The 18,701-nt window shown below is 43.1% G+C and overlaps 1 protein-coding gene across 1 annotated transcript in view; it reads left to right on the top strand.

The window, feature by feature from the left end:
* The first annotated feature begins 3,679 nt into the window (after nt 1–3,679).
* Nucleotides 3,680–18,701, top strand: part of ppp1r9ba (protein phosphatase 1, regulatory subunit 9Ba) — a 32,789-nt gene continuing 17,767 nt past the window's right edge. Inside the window, exons 1-2 of the mRNA XM_026997866.3 lie at nt 3,680–3,830; nt 4,938–6,398. Coding sequence (XP_026853667.2) covers nt 4,995–6,398 — 1,404 coding nt within the window. The 5' untranslated portion in view covers nt 3,680–3,830; nt 4,938–4,994. The remainder of the gene's footprint in view (nt 3,831–4,937; nt 6,399–18,701) is intronic.

Genomic DNA, 18,701 nt, shown 5'->3' with positions numbered 1-18,701 from the left:
CACATTACAGACAAATATCGACATCTAGTGGTCTTAAAGGCTCAGCAAATCAAGTGATGATTTTAAATGAATGTGCCAGTGCTTAATCAGTTTTGATTCTTTCTCGCTTTTATAACCTTTAGTTAAAACTTGTTACCTTTCGTAACATGCGGATAACATTAATCCTGAAAGGGACACGCTTCGGCTGTTTGTTACAGTAAAAATAAAACTTATTTTAATTCTTTCTACTTTATTTCTGATTATATGGTTAGAGCTACATGTTTTAAACCAGTTCTTGACCTTTACTTTGAAGTCAGCTTTGTACACACTTGGTATTCTTTTAACTAGTTTCATGAGGCAGCCATGTATGATGCTTTTCCATCAATCTGAAAGAAATGTTCATTTTCCTTGTTCCTGAAGTTGCTTTCACTTTGGATTGCTACATCTATCACTACATCCCTCTTCTGCTATTTATCCACCACTACTATGTCTGGCTGGTTAGCCATTTCCATTTTGTCAGTCTGTATTTGGAAGTGCCACTGGATCTTAGCTCGGATCTTATCTCCACCACTTTTGAGGATGTAAGGGTGTACCCACTTTGACCATTAGAACTTCCAGCCTGCACTGGTGATGTTTCATACTATGCATTATCCATCCATTCTTACTAACCATCCATTCTTTCAATCCATCCATTCTTACTATCCATTAGCAGCTGGTTCATTTGTGCTTCCAGGCACTCATAGAGTGCTGTCAGCTTCTTTAGCCAGTAGGTGTGAACCATGTCAGGGCCTGGAGCTGTCCAGCTAGTTATCCTTGAGATGCATTCTTGGACATCTTCTAGTGTGATGGTTATTTGGATCCTGTTCAGGAAGGTTGCTGTGGTCTACTTTTGGATTCAGTAACCACTGGGTATTGTTGTATGATGCCTCCTTTTCCCATAGGCTTATGTTTGTTTGGGATTCAATTCATCTATAGACTATCAGCTTTTAGTATTAGATTTGTCTTAAATTTTGCCATAATGTTTACATTTTATATATTTAGCTGACACTTTTATCTGAAGCAACATACATTTATGAATGTAATACAGCTTGAGCAATTACTCTGAGGCCCAACAGTAGTAACTTAGCAGTGGTGGGGATTGAACTGACAACCTTCTGATTACTAGTCAAGTACCTTAAACACTGAGCTACCCAGTGGTGTTAATAAATAACTAATAATAAATTAAATAATAAATAATAAAATGCATTTAAGACTATGCAAAACTTGTCATCCATCAGGTGTGTCCAGACATTTGAAAGACATATGGACTGTGTTTCATTCTTTCAATTATTTGTTAGCATATTCATTCATTAGTTTGTACATTTAGTACTGTTAAATGGGGGGAATTGCTATATATACAGATTACAACAGAAAAGGCTTTTTGGAATATGACACATCACTTTCATCTTCATGCATAATTGTGTATTGTTCAAATGTTCAATTAGATTTTGTTCAATTTTGTTTAACTAGATTTCTTCTGTTTTGGATAGTTTGGAAAATTTCCTGATACCTGAAGCAAAATGTGTACATGCAGAAATTATCTATAAAACTCTTAGATAATGTATTCAGAACCATGATAAATGATGTGTTCTGAAAACCACTTGAGAAGGTATAACAGAGTGCCTGTTGTTGTGTAGGCATAGCTCATCAGGAGGTCTGCACAGGGCAAAGATACAGGGGAACAACAGATACAGGAAATTTGGGTCACCAAGGCAGCAGTGCAGAGGAGGTGTTGCTATGGCAACTGTACATCTGTGCAAGGAGGGTTTTGCAGTCTTCAGCTGTGTCTGCATTCTCAGAGGAATTATGACGCACAGTGTGAACAGCTCTTTTGTATACAGGCAATTTATATGTCTATATAGTTTGTGTATTTATTTTGTCATGTTTTTTGTTTTGTTTTGTTCTATTTGCACTGTTAATGTTTCAACTGAAAGAAAGCAGGCAAGGTATGTATTTCTGTTGTATTCATTCAGCTATACATGTAAATAGAAAATAGGGGTATCCTGAATCCTGAATTTTTTCCATGAGGGACAGCAACAAGCTTCTATCAGTACACAAGGCACCCTTACAAAAGCCCACTTTTCTTACATGCAAGATTATCCTTAATTTTTATCTTATTATGCTGGCCTGTATTGATTATTTCAAGTAGTCAACCAGATAGGAAAGTAGTGTTCTTCCAACAAAAGTTAATTTAAGGATAATTATTTGTGTGTGTGTGTGTGTGTGTGTGTGTGTGTGTGTGTGCGTGTGTGTGTGTGTGTGTGTGTGTGTGTGTGTGTATATACATGTTCTGGCTCACTTTTTATTATTTTATTTTTTTTTACCTTATATGGTTTCCCTAATGTAAGGATTGTTTAAAATAACAATTCTACTACAACTACAATTTCCAGATACTAGAGCTCTCACATATTAGCCTGTCATCAATTATTTCCATAACGAAAACAAATCCGTTTGCCTTTTGAGAATTACACTGGGAAGGCCTACTAAATTGTGTCGAAATTATCTGTAAATACTGCAGTAGTTCAGCAATAACCAAACGCTGAAGTCGTCTGGATTATTGTACCATAGAAGAAAGTAGAAAATTCTGAACAATTACCAGTGCTGTATTCAGCATTCCATCGGTGAAAAGATGCCACTTGGTTCTAATTTCCATGAACAATTCTCTAAAACACCGCTTCGCGTCGCCATTTTCATTGTACACTAACACACCCTACAATAAACAGATATCGCGAAAACGGGATAGTCTCGTTTGGTCGGGAGATGTCGGGCAATTGATTGATTCTGATTTGACTTATGAACTAAATATAATTTAAGGTCTCAAAACCAAATGGTTGTAGACTTTATAGGACAAGGATGTAAACAAATAAATGATCTGACGACAGATTATGGTCATTTCTTGGCGCCTAAGAGAAATTAAACATTTCTTTGTGAAATGAAGTACCAAAGACTGTATTCGTCCGTAGTAAGCTAAAATGTTTAATTACTATCTTACTATAAATGCACTAGTTTAGTTCATTCCATTATCGTATGTTAATAATCCTATATCATTAGCGTAATCGCCCTTTATAAGGTCAAATAAACCATATGCATGTGTTTGTGCATTCTTTGTGTTTTATGTGTTTAACAGCAAGCAGGCCTCGTCTCTGGTCCAGCTGTGCGATTAAACAGCAACAGTATCGAAGAAAGTCGGCCTAATCTCGTTTTCTCTTTAGTATGCCTCGCGAGGTCGCCAATAGACACAAATGTGATAATGAACACGTTGCATGCGATCCTGAAGCAATCGCTGATAGTTAAAGCCATGTACCATTTCCAAAATATATTATTCTGTCTGCCTGCCTCTCTGTAAGTATAACCCCGGTATCTATCTATCTATCTATCTATCTATCTATCTATCTATCTATCTATCTATCTATCTATCTATCTATCTATCTATCTATCTATCTATCTCTCTCTGTCTGTCTGTCTGTCTGTCTGTCTGTCTGTCTGTCTGTCTATGCTAATCTGGCAATACAATTTAGATTTTTAAAAACATGCTTGAGTTAAGTGTAAATGTATTGAGTAGGTGTGAGGCAAACGCTTATTGCCCAAGAAAAAGTGGAACAGTGGTGGAAGCTCTGATGCCATGTGAGAGGAGGGCACGAGCCTAGCAGTAGCCAGTGCACGAGCGAGCTGGAGACAGGGCAGGCGCGTCACTTCTGTACGCTCGTGGGGAAATCGAGAGGCTGAAAACGAATTGTGGACACAATGGATTCGCAAAGAGACGGAGTTTACTTTGATTAAGCACCGAACCTTTGATGAGCACAAGAAAAAAGGTAATGCCCCGCTGTGACGTCAGGGTAAAACGTTAATTCGACGATCTGTTGTATTTTCCGTGCTATATTTAATTCAGAAAAAAGAAGAGTTATTTTGGACAGCATAAGATGCAGGAAGCGACGTAACCGAGCCTCGGCATCAGGCAAGCAGGGCCTCATGGTCCTACTGTCGTGCGTTGACAACCCGCTGTTCGATAGCTGACACTCACAGACCGCGATTGTTAGTGCAGTGTATCATTATTACATTTGCTTTAGGCTATGGTTACCATTACGGAATTACATTTGGGGGGCGAGAGAATAACGGCATAGGCAATATCCGGCGTTTCGGAGTGGTGGTGTAAAGCTAAGCTCTCCTACACAAATAAGTGGCATCAGTCGCAGACTGGACTCATAACAAAGCGTACCATCCAATGTCAGTCTGGAAGCGGGTGCGTATTATGTTTTATTATGGAATCTTGCACGAAAAAGCTTACTGAATTAAGTTTGCTAAATGCGTCGGTGCTTTAAAACGAACTTAAACATTTTAAAGCAACGCTTTTGGAATTGCACACCTTTTGAGTTTAACGCGATTGTAGCAATTTTGTTCTCCCATACGTGTGACTCCTAAGAATTTTCGACAAATAATACATTTCCACAGCGAATGCCTTAAAATGCTTATAAAATGATTTCGATATAAAATGATTTCGATGTATGTGTGATGATGTATATATGACAACAAAATTGAAAAAAGATGTGAGCGTAACTACTGGATCTATGACTCCCCAGCCTCTCTGGGGTTAGCTGTCGGTAAGCCCCTTAAAACCGCTGGTACACGTAGTACACCGATGGCCTAATAAAGGTAATGAACAAAAAGTGCTATTTTAAGTGCAATAAGAAGTATGTGCTTTCTTTGAAGGTTTCCATTGCATGTTTACCTGATTTTGACACTTACCCTACACCTGCTGCCAATTATATATTTGAGAAGACCCTAATTTGCATGTTTGTAAAAAGTTCCTCTAGTTCTCTCTTTAGTTTTGTTTATTGTTTATTGTGCTGTGACTCACGATGACCCCTGGTTTGTTTATGCCTCCTGTTTGCCTCTGCCACCCTGGATGGGGTTCCTCCCAGGGGGTGAGGCAGGGGGCTATGTCGTTTCAGCTCCTCTCCACTACCATTTGATTAACCATGATGAAGACCGAACCCCCGTCCGCCACCAGCGGTAATGCCGGTGCGCCAATTGGAGCTCGGAGCGCGTCCCCACACCGGAACGCGTACGAGGCGGGAATCCAGGCGCTCCAGCCAGCCAAAGATGCCGGCGCCACCAACGGGGAGGATGGCAAAGAGGGGAAAGTGCGAGGCCTGGGCCGCGGCCGCCGGTACGGCTCCAATGTCCACCGCATCAAGAATATGTTCATGCAGATGGGCTCTCCTGGGGAGGAAGAGGAGCCATTGAAGATGAAGGACCAGGCGGTGCGGCTGTCCCTGCCTCGAGCGAGCAGCCTGAATGAGAATGTTGATCACAGCGCACTGCTCAAGTTAGGTGGTACTGTCTCTGAGCGTGTGAGCCGCTTCGACAGCAGGGGTGAGGGCAGTACCGCTCATGGATCTTCCCCTGGCTACTCCAAGCTGCAGGAGACGCGGAAGATCTTTGAGCAGCGCACCTTGCAGGAGAAGCAGGCTGCCACCAACCGCATCCTGCTGAAGAAGGAACGGGCCTCGGGCTTCCAGGACAGCCGTCTGGATGTGGTTGCAAGGTTCAACGGCAGCACCGAGGCCCTGGACAGGCTGGATGCTGAGGGTGGCCCTGTCGAGGCCGTGTCCCCTACTGTCAGCCAGCTGAGTGCCGTCTTTGAGAAGGCCGAGCTGCGCAACAGTTTCAGTCGGCCGTCCTCGACCTCGCCGCTGCCCCCTCATGCCGCCAGTCCCACCCCAGGGAGAGCAGGTGGCACCAGCTCCAAATTCATCCCCAAAAAGGTGCGAACTTTCCCCAAGGTGGGGAGTCAAGAGAAGGGAGCACAGGCCGAGGGACAGGAGGCTGCACCTGGAAGTCCCAGGAGGACGGGCTGCCAAGCTGATGCCCCCGGGAGCAAACAGTCAGTGAGCACCTCATCCGGCCCACCTGTGGAGCTGGAGAAGGAGTGGCAAAGGGAGCCCTCTGACACCAGCATGGAGAAGGAGCCGAAACAAGGAGAGCGTGATGCCTCCGGCCCTGGCGGCCAGGATGCAGGCAGCAGGCTGGTTCACGCAGAGGTCCATGCATCGCTGGAGAATGGGGACACCGATGGAGCCTGTGAGGATGCCAACCAAAAAGATGAGGGCAGGTCAGCCTTGGGAGACAACTGCCTCCAAGAGGAGGAGGCAGCCGAGGAGTCCCATAAGGAGGATTACTCTGAAGCTGACCTGGTGGACATCAGCGCCTACAGCGGCATTGGTGAGGACTCTGGCGGGAGTCAGCTGGATGAGGATGAGGAGGCAGACGATGATGAAGCCTACGAACCAGAGTCCAGCTGCACAGAGATCTCGGGGCTGCCGACCGAGGATGAGCCTCCAGCCAGCCGGAAGATCCGCTTCAGCACTGGGCCCATAAAGGTGAGCGCTTAAAATCGACTCCCAGCTGGAGCGAAGAATACATTAACCAAACATTTACTGAAGTGATTCATTTAATAGTAGTAATAGTAATAGTAGGATTTTGCCCTCTGGAATCATGAAAGACAGTCAGGGCAGTCTATCTAGTAATCTGCTGTGCAGCAGGAAATACTTTCAGGTAATAAACGGTGCAGCTCAGAAAATCTGGGCTCGCATTTGATGGGAGATTTTTATGCTGACTGATTGCAAATATTTCTGTCAAACCAGTTTTCCTTGCTTCTTGATTCAGAGGCGATCTCCCTCTTTCAAGATCAGCCCTAGTGTATTGTTCACATCATGTCAAGCCTGCATTGTAATAGTGTGACTACATTGTTGTTAACATCTGTGTCGTCGGTGACAGTTCTGAAGTTGAAAGGACACTAGGTGGATAAAATCTCATGGCTGTGATGTACACTAAACCAGCCCTGTACATCAAGTAGGAAGCCATTTCGGCTCCATATTGCCACTAGTGACCGCCAGCATGTGGCATCTTGGGCCAGCAGGTGTGAGCTGCATGCGTGTGCAGCCCTGCTCTGTTGCTGCCAGCTGTGTCCCGCGGCTGCCCGAGCATCTCTGCTTCTTCTGCTTTCTGTGAGGATCCCATGGTCACGCCCCATGCCTTTTCCAAGGCTTGTCACGCTACCATCTGGGTCCTCAAAAAGATTCACGTTATGCTGCTCTTTCCTCTCTGCCAGTCATTTGCTGCAGTGACAGGATATGAAATCGTTATGAAACCAAGCCAGTAATAGATCTGGTTTTTGTTTTTTGTTTTTTTCTATGAAAGGAGAACAAAGTCAGTTTTAAGTGATTGTTTCCCCTCTGTCTTTTCAGAGGGTGTGGGAGAGGGCTGGGTTTGACCTGGCCTCACACTGTCCAGGTCTCTGACACTCTGGCCACCCGTTCTGTCGCGCCAGCACAGCAGCGTTTGGCATTAGTGCACTAGCTGGCGAAATATGTAGCATCGTGCCATGATTGAGCTCTGACAGTGCAGTGAGCTCTTGTGGTGTGCTGGGGCAGCAGCTAAACCTGTGTGCACAGAGGTTTGGCACAAGTAGCTTCCCAATAACTAATTGTTACTAATCACAACTTTTGCAGCCTATTTTTCAAGCTAACACAAGGCAATGTAGCCTAAATGGTCTGTACTGCCTCGAGAGATGGAATGAGATCAAATCTGTATGAAAAGTTGTGAAATAAAGAATATCCTAAATGTTGGATATTCATTAAGTTGTGTAAAAAAATGAAAGCTATTGGAAATGGCTCTTAAAATGTATTATTAAAAGTTATTACGATTTCTGCGCCACGTACAAAATGCCAGTCGTATGATTTGCTGTACTATATATTGTAGCCCACTGAAGAGTATTTTATGTATGTCATTTATATATGTGATTTTTAGTAAGTGGGTGGAATTTAAAAAAGGCTTTGAAATGTTGGAACATTAAATAGTACAGAGAAAATAAAACTAATACACGGGTGTGTGTTTAGAGTGTGTATCCCAATTCTGACCTAACCTAACCTAACCATAGAAACAGAAACAGTAAACTGTTCTCAGAGCCCCAGTCTGATGCTGGTTCTGGTGCCACGTTGCCCTCAGGCAGATGAAGTGCCCTGAATCACTGGCCTGCAATTGTCCTTCCATCTCCGAGCTCAGACTGGTGTGTGCTGCCGTTCCCAGGACACTGCTGGCCCAGGCTGATTAGGCTGTACTGCACAGTGTGATATTGCAATGTATAGATTGCTTGTTCAGTGCGTGTGCAAAAGAGCCTCATGCTTCAGAATTATTTCAGGAAATCTCTGTAAATGAGAATACGTGGTTCATTTAAATGCTTGTGGATCCTCTGATCGCGTATAATGTTAGTTTGGAGAAAGAAATGCTAATATTGTGGTCTCATCCATTCATGCACTGCTAGGCAGTAGTCTATTTCCATGGATACATCAGGGCTGGCATTCTGGTTCTGACGTGTATTGGGCTGAGTCTTGTGCCCAGTGCTGTGTGAATGGCAGAGAGGCTCTGAGCCTGGCAGCAGACGACCCCCCTGAGGGGCACAGTGAATGCATGCTGCAGCTAACGTACATTGAGGAATCACACTGACATGGTGACTATTATCCAAAGGGCCCTGCTCACTGTGCTGGGGTATAAGGACATGGAGTACTTAAATTAAATTGAAACAGACATTCTGTGCTTTTTGGGAAGAGGTCAAATCTATAAGCAGAAGGACCTTCTGCAAAAATGTCTTTACGGCTACTTTTTGGACACTATTTTCTGAACTGTTTCAAGTTATACTTAGGCTGTTCATTCTATACTATCTACACACCCACCGTTTTCCTTGTGACTTTAATGTGACCTCACAGAATATGTAAAGGTACAAGCTGAATTAAGACCTGTTCACCATACACGCATCCTAACCATGAGTCAAATGAGACAGCATCAGCAGGCCGAACAGTCGTAGAGGGCGCCTTCTCCCAACCCCAGCCTTCCAGTTGTTCTCCCTTTCATTTTTGCCTTCTGTCATTCATTAGAACTCCTGGTTGGCTTCTGTTCCATCCCCCGGACATTTCGCACTGTCCCGGGCACATCTGTGAGCTCTTATCTCCCATCTATAAACCAGCAGCAGCAGCAGCATCACTGACCCGCCTCACCGAGAACGCCGCAACAGCCCTGCAGTACCGCTGCAGTCAAACCCCACGTGGAGGAGGAGGAAGAGGAAGAGCGACGCTATACTTTTGCCCCTGTTAGTTGTTCTGGTTTGCAAGTTGTGCAATCATGCGTTCATGTGTCTGCGTGGAGTCCTTGTGTGCGCGCTCAGCTCTGGCGCCAAATTCGCTTTTAACTGCTTCCTGATTCCATACAGCCCTGGGTAAGCGCTCTTATCCTCTCAAAGACAGGAAGCAGTCTGACTGCTGTGGCGAAGGAGGTGGCTGGCCTTGCAGTGTTAGTGAAATGCGTCCTTTTTGTGCAGGTCTGAGAACAGTCTTCTTTGCCCAGCTGCTCAGTTTAAGCTTTAGGGCCTGGGTAGAGATAGAGGAGCCTCACCCTGGAGCTGGCAGGGCCAGCGCAGACTGCACAGGCCACAGGGTCTAATCATCATGGGCCAGGAGCTTTACCTCGCATTCCTGAGAGTGTTCGGAAAAAGGGCCTTATGAGAAAGAACCAGAGTATGGAGGCTAAGGCTCTGTGTCTGCATTAAATTTAGTTTACAGGGCTGAGATTAGATGAATTTTTCTGAGCTTCCATTGGTATGTAGCACATATTGTTATTACTGTTAGCGTAACATTCTTCACAGAAGCGACAACAGCAACAGACATCTTTATTCTGTTTTATATATGAGTGACAGTTGTCCTGTTGTGACTCCATCCTGGTGCTATATAAGTGGGAAAGTGAGAGAAAGTCATGACTCTTGAGTACTAACTATTAACACTGTCACTGTTTGTGTACCGCCGTCCAACCTTTTGGTAGTGTAATGTAAAAATAATATGTAGTTTTTCTTCGACCAGGAGCAGCACTGGTTAGACATGCATGTGAACCCTTCTCATAAACATGCCGTCAGAAGGCAGGTGTGCTTTAACACTGCATCCCCTAAATTAAGAGCATACCTGCTGTTAAAAAGAGAGCATTCGTTTAATCCAGAGAGAAAACCTTAGTTTGTGCAACACATGTGGCATCTAACTGTCCTGATTCATCCTGGGCAAAACAATGAAATATAGTAGTACTGGTGTTGCTTCTGTAGTAATGATGTGGTTTCTGTAGTAATAGTCTTGTGATTGTGTCTGAGTAACTACAGTTATTTCCGATCTTATGAAGCATGGAGGCAAAAACACATTATATATTTACTCGACTGGTTTCATCTTCTCATGTTCACTGATGTTTGTCAAAACTGTACATAGTTTTCATGGTTCAGCAAAGTATCTTCACCTGGAATAAACTAGTCCAGTAAGTCTGCTGTTCTCTACATTAGATGCTTGCATTCCAAGCCAGGCATCATAGAAATTGTCAGAAGCTCTAGAGTATCTCTTGTAGGGAAGATATTTTTGGATTTCTAATATTTTTTATTTTACACTGTAAGCATATACATGCAATAATTCATGTTACACAACATTTTAAAATTGTAACACTGCAGAGACTATTCAGAGTAAGGCTTCTTATTTAGCTCTGCTAAACAAAATCTTATGTAAATTTCATTGAGATCAGGTCTGTATTGTAATTATTAGCACTCATCTTTTACTTTAAACTTTGCTCATGGTTTTCTTTATTGAACAGTGTATTCTTAGTACAAAATGTAAGCAGATTAATAGACACGACTGAAATTGGAAGCTATGAAGTGCAGCGATGTCATTAAAGCAGTGACAAAAAATGTGGGATAATTTTCTTTCCATCTCTACAGCAAACTGAACTGAGTCACACTTAGTCATGGGCATTACAGTTTCAAGTTCATTTTTTCATTATGTTTCTAACTTGTAATAAGAAACTCACTTTTCTCTTTCTCTTTTCACTTTTCTCTGTCCTCAACAATCTTAGCTTACTTTTTTAACATATAGTTATCCATTTATGTGAATATTAGCAGTGTGAGATTGCCCACTAGTGAAATACCAGTGCCTGACATTTGAGGAAAAGAACATGTGTATTTGCAGTGGAACAAATGAGAGGCCCAGTATGATCTCAGCATTTTCATGAGCTGGTCAGTCTGGTTCCAGCCTCGACTACAGCGCTCTGAGTAGTGACATACTCTGGCCTCATCTCAAAGCCATGAAGGGCAGGAAAGCCCACCGAATCAGTGACTGCTTTTCCACAGAAGCCCTGTTAATATCAAAATGATTTCACATACATGTGAATTTTCTTGACTTGATTTTCTTGAGCTGGTGTGTAGCATCATGTTTCCAGACAACTGTGTCAGTGTTGGCTCAGCAATAGTAGTGCAAATGACTACGAAAATCTTGCTAGCCAAGAGCTTGCTTCACATCTACGGAAGTGCTGAACCTTATTAAATGCTTTGCTGTGACCACTGAGAGATGGGGAGCTTTTCAGAGGCACAAATGTTAGCTGAATTTGGCAAGACAATATTGAGTACCGACAACCTTGATTCTGTAGGCCTGGGTAGCTTCAAGAGTTATTACTGATTGATATATGGCTGTATTTTAATAAATAGCTCTATCCAGCCTGTTGAGTGGCAAGACTATAAGGTATCCTTATAAAACAGCAGGTAAAATGCATGAAGCTGTTGTGTGGTATATCTTAAATGGTCTTACTTTTAGCCACTGACAACCAATGTTGGCCTTTCCACACACTTTTAAAATAAGAATGCTTCCTTGCAAGCTTGTTCATAGCCTTGCACAATTACCAAAAAGCTCCAATAGAGTTCTTGTTTTTTAGTGAAACCTTAACTATTGATCAGGTCCCCAAATTTTTTCTCTCTGTTTGACCTTGTATTTTAGGATGTGAGGTCTGATCCAGTAAGCTTTAAAAGTCTGCGGTTACAATCAGGCCTGCATCACCAATTTTTCTATTACATGCGATGCAATTTCCAAATGGCATCAACTGTATGACTAGAAGACTGGAAGTCTCAGTGAGCTTGATGGAATTTGTCCTGTTGTTTATTGTGCATCTACTTGTATTGCTATTTGTAAGTGCAAATCAGAGTTATAACTTATTTGGTCCTACAGTTACCCGAGAGCCTTTGTTCACTACGTGAAGTTTATGTTTTTGTCACAAGGAGAAATCTGTTGTGCTGTTGTGATTAAGTCAGATATTTGGCTTTTTATCATCTCATCTCACTTGCAATGTGGGCTGAAAGGTTTAATTGTTTGGAATGTAATTATCTTTTGTAATTTGCTGGTTACTACATTGCATCTTCAAATGTTGCCTCTGTTACCCTTATGGCATTCCTCTGCTGTCCAGATTCAGCCCAGGTTTTTTGGGGGTTTTTTCGCTCCAACTCTTTTGAATTATGGAGTGAGGAACTATAAAAGGTCAGAGAAGAAATAGATGATGACTGCAGTCAGGAAGACCCAGTGACCAACTAGTGGGCCCTTTGCTTGTCTCCCTCTCGATAAATAACATGCACATTTTTGTTCTCATCCTCACATGGATATTTAGCTAGGGCACTCTGAGCGATGCACTCAGACTTACGTCTTTTACAGGAAGTGATAGAGCAATATCACCCCTTGTCAAGCATTTTGCTGCAGTATGCATTCTTACCGCTTTAACTTCATTTTTTCTTCTTTTCTTAATGAAGTGTAGGACTACGCTTGCGTATTCCACCAACCTTCGTGTGATAGCTTTCCGATCATGAAGACTACAGTCTTAGCCTCAGACACACATCTTAGCTGCCCGCCCCCATGCTTCTGTGATCATACTGGACCCCATGCTGTGCTGTTGTGCTGGTTGGCAGTGCTGGCGTCATGGAGTTTGGGCAACTGCAGAGGAATCACTTCCATGCTAAATATGCCTGCTCTTCTTATTTTCACCATATGCACATGCACATATGCATGTTTTACATTGTGCTTTTACATTGGGCCATTTACTCGTTGTCTCCCTGTTATTACAGACTTCTCTGTAATGTAATAAACATGTGAACCTTTGTTTTGCTTTATATTTTATGCAGTACATTGGTTGATTCTGTCTCTTCATTACTGTGTTTTTGGGAGTCCATGAATGAATTAGCCATCTTTATGAAATCCTCTATATGTTTCCACATGGAGGCCTACAAAAAGAATGCTTGCAGATACTGGAGATGATATACATGGACAATGTATTTTTGATCCTTTTTCTGTATGCTAAGTTCCTACTGTATTTTTTCATTGAGCATGTGTGTATTACCCCTGTGGGTCTGTTAACTGTTGACTCTGGCTTGTTCTTTGAAAACATTTAGGCCTTGACAAAGCTGATGTGACTGTATCATCTATTTAAAAAGTGCTATAAAAATATAATTGATCTAAATTGAATTGGTTTGTCATTGCAGTTTGAAAGAACTAAGGTATGTTCCACAAAACTAGGCCTGGGTTTTGCTATTGAAGGCTTTGGCATCAGCACATCATTTTTGTGCAACTGGCAAAATGACAATCTTCACAAGGATGTCCACAATGTAAACATAGTGGGATGCTCATGTTCTTTATGCCTTCAAAGCAGTTTTGGAAACATTTTCTTCTGCTGAAGTTGAGATCTTAATGCCAAGCACACCAAGGTCAACAGCAGAGGACGGACTCTGTGAAACAAATGTATGAATGTGTGTGTGCTATCCTATCTCTCTCTCTCTCTCTGTCTCTTTTTCTCTCTCTTCTCAGCCTGTCTTGCTGTTATATAAGCACATAAAAAGCCTGGTGACGCGCACACACATGCCAGTCAAAACGAAGGGCAGTGCAGGATTTTTGCATTGTCATTGGCTGCTGTCCTAATGTATTGGCCGCCACTTGCCAGAAGCGTTGGAGTGATTCTTCCTTTCAGTGTCTAGAGTCTCTAATCACGTCTGTCTAGCATAACCAAACCTGAATCCTTCTTAATTGTTTTTGTGCATAGTTAATGTAAGTATTTGATGAAGGGTTCTTAAGCATTAAGTACACTTATACACCCAGGGGCCCATGCAGAACTACGCCACCAGTTTTGAGGTTATTTCAATAATAATTGTAGTAAGGGCTAGTAAGGTACCATTTGTGTTGTGAAGTTCATGCCCACACACACACACACACACACACACACACACACACACACACAGGCAGAAACAGGAAGTTATGACATGCCACCCACTTATCTTTCTCAACAACTCTGACTTTTATGCTTTGACTTTACATGATGATAGAACATCATGCAGTACATTTTTACGACATGCGTACAGAATGCGTATCACAAACAAAGATTTAACTTCATGAGGAGCCTTTTCAATAAGAATGCATCATTAACTGTCATTTAGGCCAGATCACGGCTTTAACCGGTGTCCAGCTTTATGCCATATGATTGAAAGCTAAGCTACTAGATTTAATTTCTACGGCATCCTCCTGGGTGAAGTTAAATGCAAGGGACAATTTGGCTGTTGCATGGGCGGGACTGGCTCTTGGTTTTGTACTTTTTATCTGAATGCCTCTCCAGCTGCCACTGACGCTGTTATTTTGGGGGTAGAATGGCACCCTTTGGCCCCGCCTCCATTACAGAGAGAGCTCTTTGTAATTCAGCGGTAACGAGAGGGCATCCGACGATCACGAAGCTTCTTTTTAGCGGAGGACTTTAATTTGATTTAATGAAAGCTGGTGTCTTTTAATGTGTGTTTTGTGCCGCCTGTGTGGAGTGGGTGTTATCGTGTGCCTGGGTGTTGGGGGAACGCTTACGTGCATGCTTACGGGATCTGAAAGTGTTGACCTCTGTTGATGCACGTTTGCCCAGGCCTTCAAGCTGGCTCGGCCGGGAAGCGATACGGCCGGGGGCCATTTCCGTGCCAGAAAGGGGGGCTGGGTGGGTGAAGAGGCCTTTGTGGCCATGGTCAGGCCGGAGTGTCCTTCACGCTCGTTAACGCCACCCCACCCCGTGCAGTAGTTAGCACACTGCAGTCTCTGTTCTCGCACACCTCCCCTCCTCCGCCAGACTTTCCCACTGCACACTCTCTCCTTAAGCCTCAACAGCTCAGCCTTACGCCTACTACGTCCTCTTGCAGACATGCTCACTGTAATCTTTTCCATCTAAATATATCTCCCCATTTTGACACATTACCTGCAGTCCCTTGTCTTCCATTCGTCTGCAGCGTCTCTCCCTCCAATGCTGTTTCACCTACTCCTCTGTTCATTTTTCCCCTTCGGGATCTTCCTGGCCCACACTGAAATAGCATGCGTTCCAATCTAAGCCTCTTTGTTTCTGTATACCTACAGTATACTGCACATGACCTCAAGAGAGGTCCATATGGGAGAAATGTTATGTACTTCATAGGAAGTACTGAAATCGGCTGCAGAAACCACATCCTCCATCCTTTATCTTTCAACACAAAATTATATAGACCCATCACTTTATTAATTTCCCTTCACACCATTTTATATAAACTGTTATTGCTCTACTATCGTCAGCTTTGACTCACATTAGACCTTAGATTTGAGTTAGTTAATTATTATTATTTAGTTAATAATGATCTAAAATGAATTAAATTACTTGCTATTTAACTTATTAGCATAAATGATTTGATATTTGTGATGGTAATATTTTTGCTGTTATCCTTTTTATTTGTAATATACCAGTTTCACATGTGTTATTTATCCTACCCTTCTGTTTGTTGCTCTGTCTATGCACATAACACTTTTCATACAAAAAGTGGTCAGATCACAAAAGAAATGTCTAGTTTAGCAGCGAACAACGAATGGCAAATGCATGGGGGGAGATATAGACTAGTTATAGACAGTTGGTGCTCACGTGGTCATGTTTTCTCTCATGTGCATGTGTCCTCTCCCTCTAGCCGAATCACCTTCATCACTTTCCCCCTTTTGTAACGCAGCCATTAAAAGGGCAAAGTGCTAACTGGGGAGGCGGGGCTGGCATTGCCCCGGGGAGGAGGGGGAAGGGCATGGGAGGTGTTAACCTGGAAACAGCGTCCTGCTCCTCCATTATTAATTCATGCAGACAATTGTTGTGGACATGTTTCTTTAAATGGACATGTAATAAAGCTGGGCTCCCCCCCCCCCCAGACATACACTCTCTCTCTCTCACACACCCACACACACACACACACACACACAAAACATGCCAAGCCCCATTCCTCTGCTTGCTCCTTGCTCCTATAACAGACTCTGAAATGAGCTTCGTGCCGTGACATGTGCACGGGGGGAGCAGGCCAGAGTGAAGTGCAGGAGATAGCCCTTCTTCCCCAGTGCACACAGAGCCATGGCTGTGCTTCAGTTTGTTGGATGTTGCAGTGCACTGCTTCTCTGGGTTGTGATGCCTCTCAGCTCTTTTCAGAAAGCGCTGCAAGTACTTCAGTGGGAGATGCGTGGAAGGGGCCATGCTGAATCATAAAGCCTACATCACATTAGTCTGAGTGAATGCATGTTTGAAACTAAAGAAGCTGCATATTAGAAAGTATTGATTTTCCTGCAGATCAATAGTAAAGGTAGCGTTAGCAAAAGATAGGCTGTCGCAGTGTGGCTAGGAGCCTGAGACTCGTTGAAACCTGTTTTAGGGCGAAGCCCTCGGTGTGGGTGAGATCACTGCCCCACCGTCCATTCAGAGGACTCAGACAACAGTTATGGAAGCCAGTGCCCTAGTACCTCGATCTTACTTTTGGGCTTCAATGAAAAAGAAGAAAACAAGTATATCCTGACTCTTCCTCACATGAGATTACAGAAATAGAATACATCTTACACACAAACACACGCACACACACAAAACATTCAAAATCTAGAATCAGTTAAGATCAGCATCTAATCCATGTTTTTGGAAACACATGATTTTAAACAATCACCCATGGCACAGACTACCATATAACTACCACATAACTACACACTATGTCTTGTCTAAACAAATGTTACGTGCACTCATTATACAATCAGATCAGGGGTGGTACATGTATGCAATTCCTGAGTGCGATTAAGACAGGAGCTTCTCAAGGATTAGTACCACATCCAGCCAGATTACAGTGCTATAGCTCATTTCCTTCAATCCCTGAGTGCCAGCCTGGGGTACACGTCCAGATGAGTCACAGCGTTTAGACTTCTGCTGTCCATTGACTTTATTGGTTGTGCTGGTGCAGATCTGAGACCAGTTTTTCTCAGGGGATGAGTAAAGTGCAAGCAGGCTCTGATGGCCCTTGGGCAGGTGGAAACAGTCCTCTTAGCTCTGCCTCATAAGACCTGACCACCCTGTTCATGCACCATCAAGCCTGTTCATGGCCTTCTGCTGAACAGCACGTCAGCCTGTGTTGGTTAAAGCTGACTACATGGCTCAGTACGCTATTGTGGTCTGTTTGTGTCACCGCAGTGTGGTTCACTGCTCTGATTGGTGCTGCAGTTCAGCAGGGAGTCCCGCTGGAAGGGCTTGGGATGTCTGAGGTTAAATGAGGGAGGCAGGAAAAGCAGGAGGTGAAAGAGGATGAATAAAGGATAAAGATGGTGCAGTGTGAGGGTTGGAGTCTTGGATGGATATGAGGAGAGAGATTTTAAAGAAAGGAGGTGTGTAGGTGAGAATGGAAGGCAGAGGGACCACATCTGACTCTGAACTCCACCAAGCATCTTTCTTTCTGCACCAGAGGACTCTGTCATGTCCCTGTTGACAAAGATTCTGTATGAACCCCTAAATGAATGATGTCTTCATTGTTAAAAAAATATGCCCATAGTAATGTTCTATGTCTTAGTTTTAATGGAATGCTGAAACATCTGTTCTTTTTATGTATCTTAGACTGTTTTAAAGTTTCAGATTATTATAGCAGTTATTCAAGAAAATGGTCAGAGGTTGGCATGTACAAGAAAGCAACACTGAGTTGCTGTAGTTTAGAGATAAATAAAGTGTTGTGAAAGCCAACTGGCCAGCACGCCTCCTGAGATAAGATGGATGCTTGTTTGGACTGGTATTTTATTGGGTTCTCGGGGATGCAGCTTTTAGGGGCTTGGATCGGTCAGTGTGCGTAAAAATCGATCTCCACTCACTCTGGCCACCTGTACTGTGTCATTCATCTCAGGCATGGAGAAGATAAACACTTTAAGGGCTTTAAACACTACAGACAACATCTCTGTTTTTTCACCTTTTTGGAGAGATAAAGGTATATTATCTTTTCAGTTTTATAATATTGGCTTCATCTCTATGGTGTGTGTGTGTGTGTGTGTGTGTGTGTGTGTGTGTGTGTGTGTGTGTGTGTGTGCGTGCACACTCGAGCCTGAGTTTGTGTATGTGTACATGTGCGCAGGTTTGTCAGGACTCTCCTGTACTCTAATGATGTCATTCTCCAAAACCTCCTCTGTCAGCAGCAATGTGTATGTTGCAGACCAGACTATGCTGGCTATTTTTGTATTCCTACCAACCTGCCATACATGCCACTATGGAACGGCAGACCATCTTTAACATGATTTGGGATAGTGTGTCCTACTACAACCTTTTTTGCTTCTAAACACAGGGCTAATTAATCCACCGATTGGCTTTCACTATAAATAGATGTGAATTGATAGTGTCCACAGAATATTTTCAGCGTGCTTCCATAGATGCTCAAGATCTAAGCCAGACGGTATTAGACAAGAATGCCAAAATGAGAATTTGCATCTTCTGCTGTGTCCAATGTTAACTTGGTTAAATTAAATGTTAAATAATGATGTCTTTAT

This window comes from Electrophorus electricus, chromosome 3, assembly GCF_041902795.1.
Source record: "Electrophorus electricus isolate QZ-2024a chromosome 3, ASM4190279v1, whole genome shotgun sequence".
Lineage (NCBI taxonomy): Eukaryota > Metazoa > Chordata > Actinopteri > Gymnotiformes > Gymnotidae > Electrophorus > Electrophorus electricus.
The sequence above is the reverse complement of the archived record's forward strand: the minus strand, read 5'-3'. Positions and strand labels throughout refer to the sequence as shown.